Source organism: Cupressus sempervirens, chromosome 5 (assembly GCF_028749045.1).
Source record: "Cupressus sempervirens isolate cs-2001-9-10 chromosome 5, ASM2874904v1, whole genome shotgun sequence".
Classification (NCBI taxonomy): domain Eukaryota; kingdom Viridiplantae; phylum Streptophyta; class Pinopsida; order Cupressales; family Cupressaceae; genus Cupressus; species Cupressus sempervirens.
In genome coordinates this window covers 134813028-134838906 of record NC_143122.1, presented here as the reverse complement: position 1 = coordinate 134838906, position 25879 = coordinate 134813028, and the positions used below count along the sequence as shown (strand labels likewise).

Here is a 25879-nt window from a genome sequence, read left to right as displayed (position 1 = left end):
ACCCACAGTTGGATAATCAATTATCTAATTCAGAAGATTTAATGATGATTGCTGAAAATATAACAGGTGACATGCAAGTTTCAGATACTACAAATTCACAGTTCTAGACTTTAGAAGAAAAATAAAGTTGTTCAAATGATCCCGCCTCCATTTGATGCAATCTCTAGTTTCCTTCAGAAGCCTCCTAAAGTGAAAAAGACTAAAGTGATGTCCAAGTTAGCCATTGATAAAACTTTAGGCAATCTATGCATAGAAATAGCCAAGCCCATAATTGAAAAGAATGTTGATGAAGCATCCGAGTTGGATTTCATTCTAGATAAGGTTGATCTTGGTCCATCTACTGCAGAAAGAGACTTTCAAAATGTTGAAGTGACTGCTGCCCAAATGTTAAAAAGAACAAAGAAAGAGAAAAGATTCAAGGAGCAACTCAAGGAGCAAGTTCAGATGCTAGTGTCTTACATCAATTCGATTAGCAATTCATCTAATACGAAGACACTAGTTACTTCACTAGCCTTAGTAGGTCCTGATGGCATTCTTGATCATGTTGTTGTTGAAAGAGTAAACAAACACAAGTCACATAATATGATGATCGAAGATTAGATAAACAAAATGATAGAAGATGCTTCAAAACACATAACTGGAGTGAAGGAGATATATGGAAAAGCCATTGAACAGATATAGGAAATTTCTAAAGAGCTAGAAAGCAGCAAAGAATAGAAAGTCACCTGGCAAAAAGTAGTTGATGAATTACAAGAAATGGCCAAGTTAGATACAAGCACCCTAGTACTTGAGAAAATTATTGCTGATGCAAGTGAGAAGCAGACATGTATCTAGAGTAAAAGTGCCAATTGAAAAATGATAAATATCAACAAAGGGATCATTGAGTTTGAGAAACTAATAGCTTCTTGGGAACAATTGAAAATGAAAGTTACAGATGAATTAGTCTCTACTATCACAGGTGAGGCAGCGGTAAGTGATCTTCAACATATTGATTGCCAATTTCTTCTTGATTCTTTTAGTATCCAAATTCACTCAGAAATAGAGAATCAAGTATTGGATGTTGAAACTATGATGAAACTCAGTCTAGTCATAGTCACTCTAGAAGAATGCAACATTTCAGCCTATCGACAAGAGTTAGAAGAGATCCAGGATAAATACTTCATAGCCAAACTTACAATGGAGAATGTATTCATTCCAAATTATGATTCAATGATGATCATCCTCGATGCTTACAAGGATTTTTGGGATAAGTCAATTATGTCCAGATAGATAGAGTTCATAGCTGGAAGACCAGTGATTGGATATGTATAAATCCTTAGAAATTCTAGCTAAAGTTTTGTTTTTGAAAGTTTCCCTTGTATAGGTTAATTTTATTGAGGTTAATTAACCTCTCCAAAATTTTGTATTTTGGAGGTAGTTATTAACCATAGAGGGGTAGTTGTTAACCTCAGTGTCTATATAAGAATTCTTTTTGGCTTTGTAAGGGAACTTTTTTGGACTTTAGCATAAGGGAACACTATGCTGAAATTTTGATCAGGAGACAAATTTTGGAAAGTATGTATAGCTTTTGTATCTGAAATTGAAAATCTTTATTATGTTCTTGGTGCAAGAAAATGAAATGAGATACACTTTTGGTTTCTTGTTCTAAAATCAAGATTGTTGCAGTATAAACTATTGATTCTTTTGTAGTGAGTGTTTTCATGGTATTGTGCGAATATTTATGAATCATGAATCAATATGGTAATAATGGTCATTTTCAAGTGTAGTTCTTGATTGCCTTTGTTATCATTCTTTGTTGACTTAAGAAAGTTGTGAGGTCATGTGGTGCATTCGTCCTGAACAACTTTCTCTTGATCATTAAAATTTTAGATTCTTTATTTGAAAATCTTTAAAAATTATATCATACAAGGAAGCTGCCCCTCTAAATGTAGAAGAAGGTTGCATACCCAGGGCCTATCCAACCGTTGTGAATGGTTTGCCACATGCACTCCGTTGGGTCATTTTTACAGTGACAAATCTGTTTACTAACAAGCCTATGTAAAAATATGGAGGTTTATTGTATGTAAATATATTTACTATAATACAAAGTTGCTCGAGGATTTTTTTGGATGGTGTGCTTTTTTTACAGAAGGTTTTGCCACATTTAACTTTGTGCTTCTCTATGTATCTTGTGTATGGTATTTTCATATTTCATTTACTTGGTTTCTACACAATTGCTTTCCTTACTAATATTATATATTTCTTATATTTAACATTTCAAATTATAATTTATTGGCCCCTTGTATCTACACATTTTATTCTTTCATAAATAAATAAAAATTCATATAAACAACAAGATTGATTTTTTTTGTCGCCATTATTTCTCTATAGCTTTTATGTTTCTAGATTTGTTACTATTACTTGAATGGGTGGGTTGCATTCCATGTAGTGTGGGGTAAGCTTGGACTACATTCTTGTATTGGATCAACTTTAACCAAATATATCAAGATTTTAAACGTAAAATTCACTTCATCTTCCACAAAATTTTGGGGATAAGGACAACTAGGGATGGTGGGACATGTTTCAAGTGCAGAGGTTCTTTTTCATAATAAAAATATCTTCAGTAGAATTTGAGGCAATCTCTCATCATTATTTGGTCATCATAATCTTTGGCTAAGTCAATGATAACTATATCTACAAATAATTTGGTGAGTAGGAAAAATAGGCATTGAGTGTTGAATTGTTAAAATTATGTGGATATCTTTTCCTTTTAGCTAAGTCTTAGAAAGAAAGATGACCTTTCTATACCTACATTATTAGAAACAAAGACATAGAAAGAAAGATGGCCTTTATATGCCTACATTCTTAGAAAAAAAGGACTAAGAATGACTTCAACCATTATTAACAAATTTATACACCCACATTCTCAAGACAACTAATTTATCAAATATTAGTCTTCTCTATTATATTCTTAAAACTATTAGTAATACATTCTATGAGTCAATAAATTGACTATTGTAATGAAATAAAAATGCATTGTTTATAATTGAATCAATTATATATAATTGATGTACAATAATATAGAATAGTTATAAGCGTTAGGAAAGAAATGCGTGGAAATGCCTTCCTAATGCCAATTTATAGGGGAAATGTAAAAGATTTTAAATCTACTTTAGAACATTGAGATGCACAAGAAAAAACAAGAACAAAGATAAACAATATGCCCATAAGATAAACATAGGCAGCCAGATTTAATGTGGGAAACCCTTTTGGGGAAAATCCACCACTCAAAAACCCTCAAGAAACATTGTATCATAGTAAACAATTTACATACAAGAAACTCTAGTTTCTAGATAGGATCATAAGCTCAAATTGTATTACAATCGACCTGACTTTCACAACCTTCTATTTCTCATAAATTCCATAGATATTTATACATTTTGTAATTCGTTATGGAATCTAGTGCATTAACTATCAAGAACAAAATGGTTAATGGGAACCTTGGAACTTCTCCATTTGACATACCCAATGGTCACTCATCCTTTCAACAGTCACTCTTTTAGGTAGTGACTCCCTTCAACATTGGGTGACTCACTTTGACATTAGATACTCCTTTTGACCTCTAGACACTCCCTTTTCCATCAACATACACCCTTCACCATGGGGCACTCTCTTCAACATCTAGACACTCCCTTTGGCCTTCAAACACACAAATGCCTTCAGTTATACTAATGCCTTCAGTGACATGGATGCCTTTAGTCAGACGGATACGTTTAGTCATGTTGATGCTTTAGTCACACAGACTCCTTTGGTCATACAAATGCTTTAGTCTTGCGGATAACTTTAGTGATGTGAACATCTTCGGTCATGTAGATGCTTTAGTCATGCAGATGCCTTTAGTCACATAGATGCATCTATCATGTGGATGCCTTTAGTGACATGGATGTCTTTGATGACGCAAATACCTTTAGTGATGCAAAGATCTTTGGTCACTCAGACACCTTTGGCATCGGTGACAAAATGTCTCTGGTATCTCCGTCCCACATACTGTACTCACCATACTTGTCATGCTCATACTCACATACCCATACTCATACTCACTAAGCATGTTGTACTAGCTTCATTGTACATGTATCTCATTGTACATGAGATTGATGTGTCCAAGTAGCTGATATAACCATATGATGCCTCAACATATGGTGGTCTTGTAAATCCATCATTGTATGGAGTTTCACCATATGATGAACAATCACCGTACATGCTCATCACTCTCAACAATCTCCCACATGATGAGGTACGCACTCATATCCACAGAGATACTTCACATGACCATGTTTTCCATTTGAACTTAACCTTATCCATTTTCAATAGCAGCACATAGAAGTGCAACAACAAACTCATAGCATCAAGAACATAAATAGTACATTGGCCATGTACCATGTCTTTCTACTTACACCTCTGAATACCTCATAGTTCTCCTACTAAAATCTTCAACCATTCCAACAAACACATCTCTAATCACAAGAGATAACACCATCATCTCCATCTCTAAGTTTCCACAAGCACCTGCAATTGATCAACCCATGCCAACTCTAAATGCAACATTGCAATATCATGAAGTATCCAACAAATGATCAATGTACTCAAAACAAAGAAACTAAACCAAGATCAATGCCAAAGTTCCAACCATGGCCTCAGGAACATAACCATGACAACATGATCTAAAACATCTCAACCAAAGAGATAACATAAACTACACCATTATCAAAGACTCCGTTGAGCCCTTAAGATGTCAACATCTTCAATTACATGAAGACTAACATCTCCATACAACACTTCAACAAATGTGAAAAAATCATTTTGCTACATTAGAATCGTGTGCCTTCAAAATTTGCAATACCAATGAAGATCAATTACTATGTCATTGCCAACAACTCCCACTAAACCGTGGTGTCAAGCTACACATGTCATCTATGACACTTCCAACAACTCCCACTATATGGTGGTGCTGAGTCACAAATGGCATCATGACAAATATCTTCCACATGAAGATTGAATTACTCTAACTAGTCATCATCAGATGACCGCTTAGCTAAAGTAACATTGCTGGCATCTTCACCATCACTCTAAGAAAAATCAGAATTGGAAGAACTCTCCATTTGCTTCTTCTTCTTCTTCTCTTTGCAATCCTTTTAGATATGACCAACTTGCCCATAATTCTAGCACTTCATTGTGGACTTCTTCCCAAAATATTCAGGCTTCATGTCCTTTCTTTTTTTCCCTATCTCGAATAATGATAGCCTCTTTAGCCATCTAAAAATATTTCCTCTAGATCTCCTCTGACAAAAGTGTAACAACTACTTCATCCATTTTGAACAAGGTGTTATTACTTCTAATGGCCACCACACGATGATCCCATGAATCAAGCAACAAGCACAATAGTAACATGGAACACTCTTCTTCACTAACAAATACACCAACAAATGTCAGTTGTGTAATCACCACATTGAATGTGTTTAAGTGATATGGCATAGTCATTCCTCCATCCATCTTTAGAGAGTACAACTTTTTTCTCAGGAAGAGCTTGTTTACCAAGGATTTTCCCTGATAAATATCTCCCAACTTCTTCCACAAAGAATGTGCATTTTTCTCCTCATGAATGTTCAACATAATAGAATCCACAAGATATAGCCTTATCATTCCTCTAGCCTTTTGATCTATTAGATCCCAATCTTCTTACTTCATGCCTGAAGGCTTATTACTAGACACAACAACCCATCAATCACAATCAACCAATATATCTTCAACTTTAAGTTTCCACAACTCAAATTTTGTTTCATTGAACTTTTCAATCTCTATTCTCTGTGTACCCACCATCTTAATTATTAGATAAATACTTCCCAAACTCCCATTGGAACCAAATTGACATAGAAAACAACCCTACCTGACAAGGATAATCTAGGCTCTGATACCACTTGTTAGGAAAACAACCTATGAAAACACCTTCCTACTATCAATTTATAGGAGAAATATAAAAGATTTCAAATCTACTTTAGAAAATTGAGATGCACAGGAAAGAAAGAACAAAGAAAAACAATACGCACACAAGATAAAAACAAGAGACCAAATTTAATGTGGGAAACCCTTTCAAGAAAAATCCACCTCCTAAAAACCCCCGAGAAACTTTGTATTATAGTAAATAATTTACATACAAAAAACTCTAGTTTCTAGATAGGCTCACAGGCTCAAATTGTATTATAATCAACTTAAGTTTCACAACCTTCCATTTCTCATGAATCCCACAAACATTTATACATTTTGTAATTCGTTATGAAATTTGGTGCATTAACTAGTCAAGAATAAAATGGTTAATGACATCCTTGGAACTTCATTTGATAGACCCAATGTTCACTCATCCTTCCAATGGTCACTCCTTCAAGCAGTGACTCCCTTCAGCATCAGGTGACTCCCTTCGGCCTCTAGACACTCCCTTTTCCATTAGCATACTCCCTTCACCATGGGGAACTCTCTTCGGTATCCAGACATGCCCTTTGGCCTTCAAACATGTGGATGCCTACAATTATGCAGATGCCTTTGGCACATGGATGACTTCGGTGAAGTAGACATCTTTGGTCACACAGATGCCTTTGGTCACTCAGACACTTATGACATCAATGATGTAGATGCCTTTGGTATCTTTGTCCCCACATACCATACTCACCATACTTTCTGTGCTCATACTCATGTACCCATAGTCGTACTCACTGAGCATGTCGCACTGGCTTCATTGTACATGTATCTCACTCTAAATGAGATTGACTTGTGCAAGAAACTAATATAATAGTATGGTGTCTCAATGCACAATGGTCTTGTACATCCATCATTGTATGGTGTTTCACCATACGATGTACAATCATTGTACGTGCTCATCACTCCCAACAATAAGATAGTAATTATAAGAATTTGGTATAGCTCTAATACCATGTAAGAATTTTCCTTAGGGAAAAATTCACCGAAGACCAACAAGCACAATAACTAGCACAAAAGACCAACAGAGTATGATCAAAATAACAATATTCAATTCAATTCAATTTATAGTACACTAGAGGTGCCTATATATAAAGGCCTCTATGATGCATCTAGGTTGTCTAGGAGTTAGCAACATGATAAGTCTCACAACCAGGCACATGTCCACCAGGAGTGGATTATCCTCCATTAAGCACAGGAGTTAGTGCGATGATGAGAGGATAAGCCTACAAAGGTGTAGCACATACAATTATGTTGTAGAGACCATGTGCTAAAATAATAGTGCGAACAACTGTGTTGTCTACATGACAACTTAGTTGTTTATGTAAACTCCAGTGTTGTAGACACCATGTACTAAAATAGAGTTTCTTACTCTTGTGTTGTCAACATGACAACTCATATGAGTATGCAAACTCTTAGCTGTCTAACCTAAGAAATAATAAAATAATGCATTTATCCTAAGAAAACTTAAGTAAAGTGTAAATAATAATTATTTACACTAACACCCCCCTTAAGTGCAACTTAGGGGAATGCACTTAAGCTCACAAAAGCTATGATGAAATGCATAATGGGTCTTGGGCTATTAGGCCATGTTAGGTACCCATTTACATAATGCAATGTTGTATATACAAAGCAATGAAATGAAATCTCTCTGCAAATGGAGAAAGAGGGAAAACCTCATGGGAAAAACCCTCCCCCAAAAAGAGAGATATGTACAACAGAGAAGAGAAGGACCATGTGATCCCCTAGTGAAAAATCCCTCACCTCCAAGAGATCTCACAAATGAATATACTTGACCTCTATGAAGGGCTTGGTGAAGATGTCAGCTACTTGCTACTCAATAGGACAATAGTACAATGTGATGACCTACTCATGGATCAGCTCTCTGATGTAGTGCATATGAACCTCGATATGTTTGTTGCACTGGATGCTTTGAGATATTAATAGCACTCTAGTTATCACAATGGATGACTGTGGGTCTAGGTAGATCAAAACCAAACTCCTTTAGAATCTATTGTAGCCAAATAGCCTCTATCGTTGCATTCACAGCTCCTCGATACTCAACCTCAATTGATGAGAGAGCAACGGTGTTTTTCTTTTTACTCTGCCAACAAATGGGGTTGGACCAAGATGAAACACATATCTTGAAGTAGATTTGTGAGAATCAATATCTCCTGCATAGTCAGAGTCTGTATATCCCACTAACTAAAGACCTGTACCAGCTGCATAGTGTATCCCATGTGTATGTGTACCCTGTATGTAGTGTAGGATGCATTTGGCTATCTTCCAATGAAGTTCATGTGGCTCTTGCATGAAGCGAGAAACCATACCAATTGCAATGAAATATCAGGGCATGTATGTGTCAAGAAGATGAGGCTTCCCACCAACTATCTATACAAAGTCGCATCAACAAGTGGAGAGGAACACTTTGTCTCTAACTTAACACATGAAAGGAATGGGGTGGATGTAGCCTTACAGTCACTCATGTGAAATCGAGTTAGAAGATCAAGAGCATACTTGGGTTGTGACAGTGTGATCCCTGATGAAGACTAATGTATCTCTATACCAAGGAAATAATGTAGTAGACCCAAGTTTGTCATCACAAACCTATCCTACAAAGTAGCCTTAACATTGGCAATGATGGATGGAGTACTTCCTATAATGATTAAGTCATCCACATAAAGTACAAGGAGCAAACGTGAATCATCCCTTTGAAGAATATAGACATTTAGATCAGAATAACATCTGGTGAAGCCTTTGGAGAGTAGGAAGGAATCCATCTTGGTGTACCAAGCTCTGGGAGCTTGTTTAAGTCCATAGATAGACTTCTTCAATTTGCAAACCAAGGTAGCATCCTGTATGAATCCCTGTGGCTACTCCATATATATCTCATCATATAGCTCACCATTCAAAAATGCGCTCTTCACATCCATTTGATGAATAACCCATCTCTGAGCTTCTACAATAGCTATGGTCAAACGAATGAAATTCATCTTTGCCACTGGTGCAAAGGTCTCAGTGTAATCAATGCTTGATACTTAAAAAAAACCTTTTGCAACAAGGAAAGCCTTATGTTTATCAACACTTCCATCTGCTATGAATTTGGTCTAATAGATCCACTTACATCAAACCAATTTTCTTCCCTTAGGAAGAGAGACTAAGTCCCATGTATCATTTCTCATAAAAGAATTATACTCTTCCTCCATTTCTCTATTCCATTCTAGAATACCTGATGCTTCTTTGAAGGATTGTAGAACTGAAGCAACTGCAATATAAGCATGTGGGAGTGAGTTGTGTTGTGATCTTGTCCTCCTTGAATCTGAAGGATTCCCTACCACTAGTCCTGCCACATCCAATGTCTTCTTAGCCCATCGAGGTCTAGTGGAAGAAGATGTAGAAGGTGTATCCTCAACTTCAACTAGCTGATGCCTTTGTGTAGGTCAGGGATGAACATCTTCCAAGTCACTGTTATCACTATCATTCTCTTCAATAAAGGAGGAAGAAGGAGGAGTTAAAGAAGAAAAGCTTGGACAACTTTCTTCAAAATGTACACTCCTCTCATAGAATATATCATGTGTCTCTGGATCCATTAACTTGTAGGCTTTATGTGAGTCTGCATATCCAACAAAAATGCAAGGTTTGCTTTGAGTTTCTAATGCCTTGCATTTTTGTGGAGTAATTATTGCCCATGCAAGACAACCAAAGACTCTAAAGTGCTTAACTATAGGTTTCCTGCTAGTCCATGCTTCAAAAGGAGTTACACCATCCAAAGCTTTGTGCAATTCATTGCTTTTGCCTAAAAGATATGATCAAGAGACTTGTTTTGTAGCATGCGAGTGGTCATCTCTTTGAAAGTTCTCTTTTTCCTTTCAACAACACCATTCTGCTATGGCATATATGGTAGTGAATGCTGAGGGTCAATACCCTCTTGAGTACAAAATTCTATTAGTCTTGTGTTCACATACTCCCCCCCATTATCTGTTCAAAATTTCTTGATGAATTTCCCTGATTGTTGTTCCACTTGAGCCTTGAAGCTAAGAAATTTTTCATATACTTCACTCTTGTGAGCCATGAAGAAAACCCAAGTAAAGTGAGAGTAGTCATCTATGAAGGTGAGTGCATAGCGTGACTTGCCAAATGATGGTAGTAGAAATGGTCCTACCACATCACTATGAACCAATTCAAGAACACATTGTGCTCTCGAAGACTTCCCCTTTTCATACAATTTTTTTGGACGTTTTCCAAGTGAGCAACCTGAACAAACACCTTCAAAAAATTTAATTTGAGGTAGACCATTGACCATTTTCTTGCTGCTACGCTACTGAAGATATCTATAGTTGAGATGTCCAAATATCTCATGCCACAGTTTTCTTTCTGCATTTAAATGTAATAACAAGGCTTGTGCATTTGATCTTGGCACAAAGGAGGAGAAAGTGTAAAGCCTTGAATCATGATTGGCGTCACCAATTGCAATCATTGAGTCACCCTTAATGCTTTTCACTACCACTAAATATGGAACAAATTCAACTTTATTTCCACCTCCATAGTGAGTCATTTGGTAGACTGAAAGTAGGTTAGAGGTAAGATTAGGAACATATAGAACATCCTTGAACACTCCATTGTTCATCTCAACTTCACCTTTACCTTCAACTTCCACCTTAGTATCATCACCTACAAAGATGTTTAGTACCTCAAAATGTGTCATGGAAGAAAAATCTTGCTTTGATGCACCCATATGATGTGTGGCACCTGAATCAATGATCCATTCTCCCTGACTAACAATGTTTGTGAGTAAAGCATGCCCTATGCCATTAGAATTTGAGGATGAAGATCCTCTCTCCTTATAAGCATTAGGTAGTGGAACATTGTGTTTCTTCATGATGTTCTTCAACTCATCAATCTATTTGTGATAACACTCATGTTCGTCATGGCCCAAATTCTTGCAATAGGCACACTTTTTCTTCTCCTTATTAGTGTCTCCCTTTTTGTTGGTATTCGAGGAAGACTTACCTTGTTGATTTGATGTTGGTGTTGCCTTTTCTGTATCCTCTTATTTGTTGTTCTTCCACTTCTTCTTTTTTCCCTTTCCTTTATTTGAAGTTTGAGCAACTAAATTTTGAGAACCCTCATTATTAGCCACCAATGCCTTAGACTTAGACAATTTGAGAATTCCCATTGATTGCAACTTCTTTTCTTCATCGTCCAATAGTTGAGCATAACCATCAAAAGTGACTTTCTGATAGGCAGCCCCTAATGTAGTCTTGGTGGTGTTGTAAGAAGAAACAAATGTGGAGTACTTAGATGGTAGCTTATTATGAATGAGATAGATTAACCTGTCATCTTTAATAGGACTACCACAATTGTCAAGCTTTGTTCTTAATTCATTCATCTTAATGATGAAATCATGTATATAATCAAATGTCTTTGGATCTAGGGAGACAAGCTCATCTTCAATTTTGTAAACATCCTCTTCAGTCACTTTACCATATAGGTTTTTGAGGGTATCCCAAGCTTCCTTGGATGCCTTATACTTCTGGATCTGATACAAGATTTTGTCTTCAATCCCCAACATAATATCACCTAGGGCTTTCCTATCTATCATTTTCCAAGTAGTAATATCACTTTTAGATACTTGATCACCTGTTGGTTTAGGAAGGGTACCATCTACATATTGTGAAACTTCATTATGCATTAATTGACACCACATTTTAATAGACCATGTAACATAGTTATGTGGTGTTAATTTTGAAAACTTAAGATTTCTCATGATACAAGAAATGAAAGATAATAGCAAAAAAAGAGGAACACAACACCAAGAGACACTCCCTTTTTTCACTCAATCAAGAAACCGCCCCCCCAAATGAAAGATTTTGGCACTTTATACTTAGTGCAATTACAATAGCCACTTGCCAATTTTGGCCTTAGTGGTCTTTTGATTTTCTATTTACAACCTCCTTTTGGAGTCCAAATCTGAAACTAAGCAATGTACAACAATTTTGAAGCAATACAATGCAAAGAAAGGACCTAATTATAAAAGTGGTATTTCTATTCACACAAGCCTATAATCTAATTACATATCTAGAAAATAGACAAAAAATTGCACACTTTCAAAAAAATTGAAACCTAATTTGGAGTCTAGATGAGCCCGTACGGATCAATTGAAGTTGCAAAATGCAAGATTAGACAAGTATGGTCATTAAAAACCATAATTTCTGACAAATATGTACACCAAAACTAGAAAATAATAACACCATTAAAAATTTTAGGCGTACGGTCACTAACGTGGTGGTGACTAATTTGGCATCTGATGTCGACATGGTGTGTTAATAGGATTGCTTAAGTGGACTGTCGAGTTGGCTGACTGGATAGGGAGGAGGGGTTCGCGTGGCAATGATAGGCCGCTGACTCAGTTGTTGAAGTGCTACATGGTGGTCTATAGTGCCGAAGCTTCCTTCGTGCTAGAAAGTTGTGCAAATCGTTAATGATGGAGATTCGATTGCCGACGGGGTGAGATATCACCTGTCGAGGAGGACTTGCCGGTGTCGAGTAGTGCAGGGATCCACCGAGAAGTGGGTAATTAGTTCCACATTCACGCAATGGGCAGACTATGAGGTGTTTAAAAAGAAATGACCAATATTATAAAGCAAATCAAAGCCACTGTGAGTTGGCCACCGGTGTTTGGTATTGTGGCCGGTTTGATTGCAGAATTTGCCAAATTTATGTGGAATATTCTTGTTGGATGGTAGAAGTCGGTTGTTATGTGCACTAGTTTAAAAATGGAATATTCACTACAATTGCAAAAAAAAAATTCTCTACAAGCCCTACTGGCCTAATTTTTTTCCGAAAATAATCTGAAATATACAAAATAATTGCAGAGAAAATTGAACACAGATCTGAAACAAATTAAATGTGCAGATCTAATAGATCATACCAGATTTGCAAATCGGGACTTTGAGTGCCAGTTTGCAAAAAAAATTGCCTCAAATTCAATTATAGCCCAATATAGGCAAATTTATAGTCAATTTTCACATAATCGATGCTTCGGATGCAATGGTGAGGTCTGCTTTGGTTCTAGACACTCCCAATATCTACGTATGCTCCAGATATGAGTCGAGGTGTCCTTAGAGAGGTGAAACAAGATTGGTCTCTAGTGGCTATGAAATGATGCCTCTATGGCTTTGATACCATGTGAGAATTTGGTATAGCTCTGATACCATGTAAGAATTTGCCTCAGGAAAAAATTCACCCAAGACCAAGAAGCACAATAACTAGCACAAAAGACTAACATAGTATGATCAGAATAACAATATTCAATTCAATTCAATTTATAGTACACTAGAGGTGCTTGTATATAAAGGCCTCTCTGATGCATCTAGAATGTCTAAGAGTTAGCAACATGATAAGTTTTACAACCAGGCACATGTCCACAAGAGTGGATTATCCTTCATTAAGCACATGAGTTAGTGTGCTGATGAGAGGATAAGCCTACAAAGGTGTAGCACATACAATTATGTTGTAGATACCATGCGCTAAAATAATAGTGCAAACAACTATGTTGTCTACATACACTCAGTTGTTTATACAAACTCCAGTGTTGTAGACACCATGTGCTAAAATAGAGTTGCTTACTCCTGTGTTGTTAACATGACAACTCATATGAGTATGCAAACTCCTAAGTGTCTAACCTAAGAAATAATAAAATAATGCATTTATCCTAAATAAACTTAAGTAAAGTGTAAATAACAATTATTTACACTAACAGTAATGGCCAATTTATCAAACTAATGATTAAAGAGTTTTTAAATTTGTAATTGTTTCTTCCATTCAATTAAAGTTATTCTAAATTTCTCTCCTCCCTTTAATATATTATCTTAGTATATCTTTATAGACATAATCATTACACAATTTAAATGTTAAAAATAAATGGGCTAATAATGCATAAACAAATGACCACCATTATCACATTGGCGTGGTAATTTTAGGTTGCAATAGATTGTGAAAATTTAATAAAACTGAGTTTCTATGTTGCCTCATTTATGATTTATTTTTTGAAAAAATGGTAATTTTTGAGTGATGAATAAATGTAACATAATAATTGCGATTTAAAAAAAAAAAAAGAGTCAAAGTATGTGATATTCTTTATTTGGAATCTAGCAAGAAGACTTTTACATTGCGTGTGAAATCAACTCTAATTTATTAGAGAAGAATTTGCTTCGTATTTCCACGATCTTTCCTTCAGACATTTCCTTTATGAATGTTTTTCACCCCTCATCACCCTCGCCATATTAGTCTAAATTTGAATGGTCAGATCAATTCGAGCCACACATTTGTTGTAATCTTCTTCGCTGGAAAAATAAATCCTGACTTGAATTGAATGGTCACAATGTTTGCCGTGTTGAAGGTTGAGTTTAGATTGACTGTGGACTGTGGAATTATTGAAAAATTAAATATAATGAACATAATATGTGTAAATTTTTGCCGTGTTGAAAGGGCTGAGTTTAGATTGACTGTGGACAGTGGAATTATGATTGATTAATTGAAAATTAAATATAATCAACATAATATGTGTAAATTAGTTAATAATTATAAAGCATGCTCACAAGTTTGCATACCTACACGGAACACGGAAAGGGGCAGTTCTCATAATGATGAAAATCCTCTCCTCTGAACACGGAAAGGGGCAGTCTGCAATGAGGTATTTTTGCACACATCCTCCTCTTCCTCTTCTCATTCTCTTCTTCTCTCTCATTTCTCACTCTTTCGCTCTCCCTCAAAACTGAACAAGCTGAAATTATGAAAAATATCTCCACTATGTTTCATTCATGGGATCCTCACTCTAGCCCATGCCAATGGCCTGGTGTGACTTGCAGTGAGAACGGATCAGGTGATGATATTGTTGTCGGACTCGACTTTTCTGGTTTTTATAAGCATGGTAACAGAACTAGTATTTGGAAGTATGTTTGTCAGCTGCCATCCCTTCAACTTCTCGATCTCAGTTACAACTACATACGAGGCCCAATCCCTCACTGTCTTGGCAGCTTTGTCAATTTGACAGTTCTGCGTCTCTCTTCCAATGGGCTTTCAGGATCTATTCCTCCGCAATTGTTATCATTAACTACTCTTGAGTATCTGGACCTTTCCTTTAATGATCTGTCTGGAGAGATACCTCACAACTTCTCATCAAATTTGCTTTGGTTAAACATGGAAGATAACAACTTGAGAGGAACCATACCTTCAACAATTTCAAATGCCCGAAATTTGACACACCTGGGAATGAGTAACAACTTGTTAAACGGCCCAATACCAGGGGAAATAGGAAGTTGTACTCAACTCAACTCGCTTTGGTTGGACAACAATAAATTACAAGGCCCCTTGAACCATGTGCTCCCTAAACTTCTGCACTTGACAAATTTGTCCCTGTCAAATAATATGTTTGAGGGAAGTATTCTACACGAGCTCTCAAATTTATCTAATCTGACTCTTGTGGATTTGAGTCACAATCTATTATCCGGCAACATATCCTCCAAAATTTTCAACCTTAAGCACTTGACAAGTTTATGTTTACAGAGAAATTACCTAACAGGAATCATCCCATTCAATATACAAAATGCGAAGCTCCTGCAGGAGATCAGATTGGATAGAAACAATCTCACAGGAACAATTCCAGTAGGAATTGGTAACCTTCCTTTGCTCGGTACTTTTAGCCGGGAAAATTCCCATAACTATGAGCCAGATTACTATTTCGATTACGATAACCTTGAGCAAAGTGTTCTGAATCTGAGCCACAATTCCTTGACAGGCAAGATTCCTATTACTTTCTCCAACCTCAGATTTGTATCCTCTTTGGATTGTTCCAACAACATGTTGACAGGTGAGATTCCAGAGGCTCTGGGGAATATGGCTCACCTTCAGAGTTTACACCTATCGAATAACAAATTAACGGGTGAAATTAGAGAGGTTCTAGGTGTTATGAATCAGCTTTACCGGTTGGACCTCTCAAGCAACAAATTGAGAGGTGAAATTCCAAAGGCTATACGGAATATGAGTCAGCTTGTCTGCTTGGATCTATCGAACAACAAATTAACAGGTGAAATTCCAGAAGCTTTGGGGAATATCAGCGACCTTAATCGGTTGGACCTGTCAAACAACGAATTAACAGGAGAAATTCCAGAGGCTTTAGGGAATATGCCTTGGCTTCAGTGGTTGGACCTGTCAAATAACAAATTAACAGGAGAAATTCCAGAGGCTTTAGGGAATATAAGGTCGCTTGATTGGTTGGACCTGTCAAACAACATATTAATAGGTGAAATTCCAGAGAGTGTAAAAGGAATCAATGATATGTCCCTTTTCTGATTTTGTATGATATTTCCAACCTCTAATCAGATTTTCAAGATCAAACAACTAATATCACAAAGATCCACCAAATTTTTCAAGAAACCCCAAACCGGGTATGCCAGAAATTGTGCCAAAAGCTTCACAGCTTCACCTATTGTTAATAAATCTGAAAGTAGACATTTTTACAGAAATTTCAGCAGCATAACAGCCTAGAAAATTACATTTCCAAATCCGTATAGCCTTTACACAACAGTTCTCAAATGTAGGACAAAAATTATGCTCATCGGGCTCTCGAAATTAACACAAAAATGCCCCGAAACACCACAAAAACACTAATAATCTATCTCAGAAGTTTAATCACGTCCCAATACATATATTTAGCTCTATTTTAACACCTTAAAGTCTGAAATACAGCAGCAACCCAAACTGATATGAAATACTCAACTGAAAACACCAAACTCATACAAAAAACACACCCGAAAACCCACAAATCTGCACTGTTCAGCACAAAGGCAAACTCTGTATGAGCATGCACATGGAATGGCTTCAAACTCCCGTCCTTAGCCTTCTTGGAAACCTGCAAACTCCCGTTCTTGGGTCTTCCTGGAAACCTGCAAACTCCCGTTCTTGGGTCTCCTTCTCCACAGGTTTGGCAGCCTCTGAAGAATAACAAAGAATGAGCAAAAATCAAGTTCTCCCATCTGCCCAAAATGCCTCCAAACCCCTTAAAAGAGGGCATAACCGTAACTCACGTCCAAGAGAGGTTAATGAAACATATTTTAATAATAATTTTCATTTATTAGTCCAACGGTTTCCAAAGATTAACCCCCTTTTTCCGAAACTTCACTTTCTTGGGCCTGCCTGCCTTATCAAAGATTATTATTTTTTAATTATTTGAAAAGGGGACATGACAAGTTCTCCCCTCCCAAACATTGCTTGTCCTCAAGCAATGGTTGAACAATAAACCAATCAATCCACCTGGATCCCAAATGTAGTCATGAACTATACTACTGCCAAATAACATAGGCTCCTGCAATATCCTCTGCAATATGACCAAGAGGAATCCATAATCAAACTGACAATTACAGCTCAACCAAACTCCAAAATCACCACTACCACAATCAGAAACCCATGAGACACAAACTCTTAGAACATTAGAACCCAAGTAAAGTGGACAAATCAAACTGCCAACACAATAAATACCATCAACGCATCCCACTGGCCTATACAGAATGTACAATCCAACTTTGCAACAATGGTGAATGCTCTCAAATGAAACTATGCCAAGTATGGAGAATCCACACACTGTACAACTCCTGCAGTCAACACAACTCTATAGATCATCGGCCACTGTCTCATAACCATAACTCCCATGCACCCCTGATGGTGAAAAGCCATCACAAGATAAACAACAAGAAATGGAACCCAAACTAAATTTTCCTGCCATCAACTCCTCAATACAAGGATCAATTGCTAACTGATGTACATACTCTGCAATATAATGTTGATTAAAAAAACCAACCTCAGTCAATAGCTCACCATGAACAAGTGATACAACCCACTGTGACTGATCACTAGCTAAGTCAAGAGATGTCATAGCCAAAGGAGTAGAATCAATAACAACACCTGCTGAAGCATCACTCCAAAACTCCTGCTCTAAGTCATGTATTATCAAGCTATCAACTGCAAGACCTATCGCCATGTCGTGCCCATCACAACTCTCATCCTGAGGCATCAAACTATTCCATAATTGATGATAAGCACTAGGAACCAAAGTACATCTCTGTATCATAATCTCATCAACATGGTCATCAAAGGTAAATTGATGAGCGTACCTAATAGTGTAATGTTGATAGAATGCGCCAATCTCAGTCAGTGGCTCAAACTGTAATCTAGATGAAACTAACTGCAATTGATCATTAACCATGTTGGAACTGACTACTATCTCTGAAGATATCACCAAGGGAGTAGTATTACTAGCAGGAACCATGCCAACTGTCGACTCACCAACATCACACATGATCTTTGATACATCTCTAGTCTCTGTGCCATCAGTATTAGAGGCCACCACTATGTCAGGCATACAACAATCTGCTACAACACCCAACTCAACTGAACCTGACTCTAGTGGGAATGAACCTGATATGCCAATATTAGTATCAAGGATGGATGCATCCCCATCTCCATTGTCTCTGACAATCTCAGCCATGGACATCCTCGGATCACCAAACACCACAGCTTGTGACTGTATAGAATCAGGTAAAGACTGTAGTCGCTCTAACTCCATGGTCACCTTAGCCAAATGAAACTGTGACTCCTTGAAAGCCAACTGTGTACTCTCAAGAATCTCAGAAGTCACCTCAAGCTGATCAGTAAGCTCACTCACCTCATCTTCCTTGGCCAACAATGCATCATATGCTATACTGCCCCACTCCATAAGATAATCTCTGTCGGCTACCAACTGCATATAATTTTGTCTCAAAATTCGAATAGCCTCCCATAAAGAGTGGATCTCTGTCAAGGAAAGATAACTTCCTTCCTGCTCATCACTAGTAGGAGAACCCCATCCTTAAACTGCTAACAACTGACGAGCAGCATCAAAATGTTGGCAAGTGATAGCAATGTCTCGGTCACTAACTTTCAACTGATTAGACACATGATGGCACTGGCTTGACTGTCTCCTACAAACCTCCTCTGATGCATTGTCTAAAGGAGTATAATCAAAGTCACTAGTCTCTAGAGTATTACAATCCATATCTTGTGAATCAAATCTAAAGCTCATATCAACATATAGAGTATCAAAAATATTAGCACTGCTGTCCAACTCATCTGTACCCAAGGAAACTAAGTTTTCAAAACTGCCCACTACATCCTCCTGGATGTCATCAATGCCAATATGATCCTGGGACTCATCTGTACACACTGCCAAATATGAAAGATCATCAACACATTCCAGCAAGTATGGTCGACTGGATATATGAACAAAGCCCAACATCGGTGTATAAAAACTAATACCAACATCAGACAAGATACTGGCACAAGAAAAGACAACACCATGTAATCTGCTAATCAAAACCATGATAGCACCCAAACAAACACTGCTACCAAAAAGTGTTAAAGATCTCCAGTCAACTGAATCCCAAATGCCAATATGACAATCTCGAGTCCATATCCATAAACTAGAATCAACTGGTAACTCAAGCAAACTCCTCACCTGAGTAATATGACCAATACCAACTAACTCCACATACCTGTCATGATGAGATAATGAAGTCACAATACTATCTTTGTTCACCTTCAGCTGGCTGGACAAATCATGTGAAGTACTACCAGCCTCAACCTCATGTGGTGAAGCATCTAACTGTGCCTGGTACTCTTTCTCAGCAAAATCATGAATGCTCAATGTCTGCTCATCTCTACCAGGTATCTCACCATCCTGCACAACAACATCCTCATAATCATCATCTGAACCCACTACACTGTAGTCACTGCCTGTTGTGACTATACCATCCTGAATACCTGTGGCATCACCCTTTGACGACCTGTAAACAATTGTCTCAATTTGAGTATCAAGTTGACCATTACTATCAATCTGTGTAATATCCTTTCCCACCACCTCCTGTGGTAAAGTAGAATCTGAGACCTCTACCTGGCTATCAGCTAGTTTCTCAAACTCTTCATGCAAGTTCTTGGTAATTGTGTCATCTGCCCTATGAGAAAATCTGCCAAATAGAAATCCAGTCAACTTATCCACCTTAGCTGGGTCGGACAACATGTCATTCATTATACAGTAGTTCTTAATCAACTGTTCAGACATGTCATGGCTTATTTTCATAAGTTTATCTCAAATGTCTAAATAACCATCCTTTCTACTGTTTTGACTCTGGATATCAATTGTCCAAGATCGTGTCCTCTGAGACTCTGTACTATACCTATCCATTCTGGATAAAGTAGAGTATAACCCCAATAGGATATAACTTCTTCAAACATCAAGAACTAACATGCAAATGATTAGAAGTAGCATGCAACCATAGATTTTGACATGCAACTGATTAGAAGCAACATGCAACCACCAAATTCACCAAGAACTAACATGCAATTGATTAGAAGTAGCATGCAACCATAAATTTTTTCATGCAGCTGATTAGAAGCAACATGCAATCATCAATTATGACATGCAAGATCTGGGTAGTTGTCAAAAATGCAAGATCTGGGTAGTTGTCAAAACTGACATGCAAGATCTGGGTAGTTGTCAAAATTGACATGCAAACTTCTACAACCACCAAATTCATCAAGAACTAACATGCAAATGATTAGAAGTAGCATGCAACCATAAATTTTGACATGCAGCTGATTAGAAGCAACATGCAACCATAAATTATGACATGCAAGATTTGGGTAGTTCTAAAAATTGAAATGCAAGATCTGGGTAGTTGTCAAAACTGGCATGCAACTTCTACAAACCCTCAGGCTGGCAAGATCATGGCTCTGATACCACTGATATGTCCCTTTTCTGATTTTGTATGATATTTCCAACCTCTAATCAGATTTTCAAGATCAAACAACTAATATCACAAAGATCCACCAAATTTCTCAAGAAACCCCAAATCGGGTATGCCAGAAATTGTGCCAAAAGCTTCACAGCTTCACCTATTGTTAATAAATCTGAAAGTAGACATTTTTACAGAAATTTCAGCAGCATAACAGCCTAGAAAATTACATTTTCAGATCCGTATAGTCTTTACACAACAGTTCTCAAATGTAGGACAAAAACTATGCTCATCGGGCTCCCGAAATTAACACAAAAATGCCCGAAAACACCACAAAAACACTAATAATCTATCTCAGAAGTTTAATCACGTCCCAATACATATATTCAGCTCTATTTTAACACCTTAAAGTCTAAAATACAGCAGCAACCCAAACTGATATGAAATACTCAACTGAAAACACCAAACTCATACAAAAAACACACTCGAAAATTCACAAATCTGCACTGTTCAGCACAAAGGCAAACTCTGTATGAGCATGCACATGGAATGGCTTCAAACTCCCGTCCTTAGCCTTATTGGAAACCTGCAAACTCCCGTTCTTGGATCTCCCTGGAAACTTGCAAACTCTCGTTCTTGGGTCTCCTTCTCCACAGGTTTGGCAGCCTCTGAAGAATAACAAAGAATGAGCAAAAATCAAGTTCTCCCATCTGCCCAAAATGCCTCCAAACCCTTTAAAAGAGGGCATAACCGTAACTCACGTCCAAGAGAGGTTAATGAAACATATTTTAATAATAATTTTCATTTATTAGTCCAACGGTTTCCAAAGATTAACCCCCTTTTTCCGAAACTTCACTTTCTTGAGCTTGCCTGCCTTATCAAAGATTATTATTTTTTAATTATTTGAAAAGAGGACATGACAATCAAGGATTTGAACCTGACAAACAATTTGAGCCTGACAAACAATAAATTAGTAACCAGCATTCCAACAAGAACAGGAAGAAGCCACTCCAACCTGACAAACAATAAATTAGTAACCAGCATTCCAACAAGAACAGGAAGAAGCCACTCCACATTGAAAATAATTGGTTTAGTAAGTGTTGTTGCTCTTTCTATAATTTGTTGTCAAGTTTTGGAAGTTCTGTGGAAAAGGAACTTGCAGAGTAGAGCAGGATTCAAACAAACAATTCGTGAAATGCTTGAAAAGTTGGAGCACCCACGAATCTCACATGAAGAGCTTATTGCAGCAACAAATAGATTTCACAACTCCAATTTAATTGCAACAAACAGCTTTGGATCAGTGTACAAAGGATTTTTGCCTGACGGTACCCGTGTTGCTGTGAAGGTTCTCAATTTAATGCATGAGCAGTCGGAAAAGATTTTTAGAGCAGAATGCAGAGTGTTGCAGAAGGCTCGACATCGGAATCTTGGCAGAATCATAACCACATGTTCCTCACCTCACTTCAAAGCTTTAGTCTTTGAGTATTTTACCAATGGAAGTTTAGAGAAGCATTTGTATCTAGATAGGTGTAGATTGGGACTGAGGAAATTGCTGAACATAGCCATAGATGTAGCCCATGCCGTGGAATATCTTCATTATGATTGCTTCGTGCAAATAGTACACTGTGACATAAAACCAAGCAATGTTCTTCTAGATGAAAGTATGACAGCTCATCTTTCAGATTATGGCATATCCAGATTGACTGGAAGAATCACCGGCAATTCAGTAACTTCAACAATGGATTTAAAAGGCTCAGTGGGCTACATTGCTCCAGGTACGTTTTGCCAGTTGCCTTTCTTTTTTAACAAAATTAAGGATTTCCATTTAGAAACAGAGTACACAACTATAATTAATAACTTGTTTGCAGAATATGGGTTGAATAACATGATTTCTCCAAGGGGAGATGTTTATAGTTATGGCATTCTGTTATTGGAAATGCTGACAAGGAGGCGGCCGACTGATAATATGTTTGATGGTGATCTGAACCTCCATAATTGGGTGAAAAGGGCATTTCCAGACGGGGCATTTGAGGTAATTGATGAGAGCTTGTTAATGGAAAGGGCTGGCAAAGAAACAGAAGAATGTCTCATTTCATTGATGCGTCTTGGTCTGCTGTGTTCAACCGATTCACCTGAAGCTCGGCCCAACATGAGAGAGGTGTCCAATCTATTGAATCTCTTTCAACATGATTTCACCACAGAATCTTCCACTTGCATCAAATTAAAGCCCACAATATCCAATTTAGTTTGCGACATAGGTGCAATAAATAATTGTGAAGGCGCATCAGATACTCAAAGCTCTTCATTTTAGTTTACTCTGACTAAATCAAGGGTTACAAATTTTCATCCATACAAGTCTTGAAAGTTTAAGACAGTAGATCATGCTATTGTGAATTATGGGCCATGACTTATGTTTATTGTTAGATTTTGGGCTTTCTGAATAATGAATTGGGGGACCAAACGTAGATTTTAGTCTTCATCATGTGAAGGCTTAGGTTGATCTGTGAAGTAATCTCTTTGAAGTTGGCTAAAAAGAAGAGAGCAAACTGTTTTGTGGCCTAAGAGCGTAAGAGAGTTGTAGCTCTGAATGATTTAACAGAAGCTCTGTGTCGTCCGGACTCTGTAAACATTTTTAAATGAGTTTGAAATCACAAATATGTAGAGTTTACCTTGTGCTTTTCATCACTCTCTGTAATTTTCTTTCCCCTGCATCTTGCCATCACAGACTTTTCATCTACTGAAGCAGGTCATGCAAGAAATTATTTATGCTTCTCCAAATTCTATTCCTGACGAATAAGTGGAACTGCTCGGGGTAATATTTTATTTTAAATTCGGACAATTTATAGAAATTAATACGTTTTTGATTGTTAGTTGATTAGATTCTAGATAAATTTACTCATAAGTTAATAATAAGATAAACAATTGGTTAACTGAAACATGCAGGGTTAGGAATTTATTTAGTTCTTTCATTGAAATTAACTGATGTATTATATTGTCAATTTTAAATTAGATCTTATTTATATATTTTAAGATTTTTAAGATGACTCTTTTTAGAGTTTTATAAATTAGCTTAATAAGATGATTATATGATTTACCAGAAAAATGAAACACATCCTTTTGTTCTTTAGCCCTGAGCATGCAATCAGAGGTTGCAGAATTTAGCTTGACACTATCACTTTTCAACCATTCATTTGTACATTATCTGCAATCATTGCATTCCATAAAATTCTATCTAGATAATTAAATGTCTTCATTTTCAGTAAGTTGCCACATTTAGCCGGGGCATTGGGGAGATTACAAATTTAAAATGATATATGTCAATTCTTTTGTTGCTTTTATTTGTTACATCTATCAAAAGTTTGAGCATATCTGATTTTTCAATTTCAACCTCAATAAAAAATAAAAACTAAAGTTCTAAATGTACTTAAACATTCATAAATCATAAAACATGGTATCAGTTTAGTATTATAAAACATGGTATAGTTGAGTTTTTATGATTAAGTAATTATTATAGCTATGATTTATAATTATAAGTTCAAATTTATTGGGTGTGACTCTTTTACACTAAATTTGAAATTTGTTTGGATATTTGGGTTTGTAGTTATAAACTTGTATTATTGACAAACATCTTAACAGGTTGTGTTTGGATGTCGATTTAATGCTATTCAAACATTTGAGGCCCCCAATTCTAACATTTGACTCCAACACTGATACCAAAACAATCAAACAATAAGCAAACGAGATATCCTTCTCAGATACAGTTTTAGATTAAAGACTATTTTACTAGACCATTTTTTCACCAATAGGCTAACTGCACTATTTCATTAATTTAGAATTCTCAATGGCACATATTTACAATTAACAATTAACAAATAAAGTTTCTATGGAATTTCACAGGTCACATTGAATTTTTAGCTAACATTTTTGTGAATTCAATTTTCAATATTTTAGATTTTCATTCTCTTCTCTTGCTTTCATATTCTGCTGTTAGATCAAAAAATTTGATGCAAAACATTGATATTACAAGTCTGCATAGAAAATTATTCTACTATGATTTTGATTTTAGCCTTGCATTCTCATCTATTTTATGATCAACCACTCTAAACTCATCTAGAACCCCTAGTTCCTCCATCCTATTCTTTAGCTTGCCCTAAACAAGCTTATCCTTAAGCACTCTTTTCCTTTATTTTATGCTCAGCTATTAATTGTGTGTTCCACCATACTTCCAGCAAAAAAGTCAAGGAGCAGGTTTGTTGAAGTTTAGACTTCAAGATTAAAGAATTGGTTGTAATAGTGATCTTGCTTGAGTCTGAAGAAATGATAATAAGATATGAAGAAGTGCAATAGTGGTAGTACTTGCCTTTTAGTTAAAAATCAATTGTAATAATAATATTCAATTTAATTATAATTTTCATAATTTTATAAATTTTAATCAAATATTCTATCGTTTAAATTTTAGTCAAAAAATATATTGATATCTCATTAATATATGTAGCCTAAGTATTAGTAAGTTTTATAATTTTCCTTTAATTTGATTTTCTTAGAATTAAAAATAGTTTTTTAGGTAAATTATTGTTTGAATATGGTAATTTAGATAAAATTTAGAATTTGAGTAGGTTAAGTACTTAATGAAAGCTAGTTAAAAATAGTTGTTTAGGTAAATTAAGTCAAGTAATACATTTAATTCTATTCATAATATTTTCCTCATAAGAAAAGAATCACTGACAATTTAAATATTTCTAAAATTCAAAATGTTCTAGGAAAAGTAATGAAATGTGGAGGGAGCACTTTATGCTTTGGAAAATGTATCCTTTGTGATCCCAAGGGACAATCAGATTTAGAAAGTACAATGATAGATTGTATGAATTATGGAAATATACTAGCTCTTAATATGAAATAAGGTTTAATTTGGAGGTGGAAATAAATGGCTAGATTTTGTCTAAATGGAAGAATTTTCTCAAAATGTCTATGTTAAACTATCTGAACTTACATATGTTCATTATGTAAATAAATCTTCATTCAAAATCACAACTACAACTACATGTAAA

The 25879-nt window shown here is 36.3% G+C and overlaps 1 protein-coding gene across 1 annotated transcript; it reads left to right on the top strand.

The window, feature by feature from the left end:
- Nucleotides 1-207: 207 nt before the first annotated feature.
- Nucleotides 208-23323, top strand: LOC149554869 (uncharacterized). The gene is made up of 5 exons (XM_089829085.1): nt 208-558; nt 14583-14701; nt 14877-16309; nt 21743-22606; nt 22700-23323. Exons 1-5 carry the CDS (start codon nt 208-210, stop codon nt 23140-23142), a joined length of 3210 nt encoding a protein of 1069 aa, XP_089685211.1. The 3' UTR covers nt 23143-23323.
- Nucleotides 23324-25879: the final 2556 nt, after the last annotated feature.

Coding starts and splice junctions, on each gene's coding strand:
- LOC149554869 (XM_089829085.1), top strand. CDS start 208: ATGTCCAAGTTAGCCATTGATAAAACTTTAGGCAATCTATGCATAGAA. Junction 14,702..14,876: donor AAGGGGCAGTCTGCAATGAG/GTATTTTTGCAC, acceptor TGTGACTTGCAG/TGAGAACGGATCAGGTGATG. Junction 22,607..22,699: donor AGTGGGCTACATTGCTCCAG/GTACGTTTTGCC, acceptor ACTTGTTTGCAG/AATATGGGTTGAATAACATG.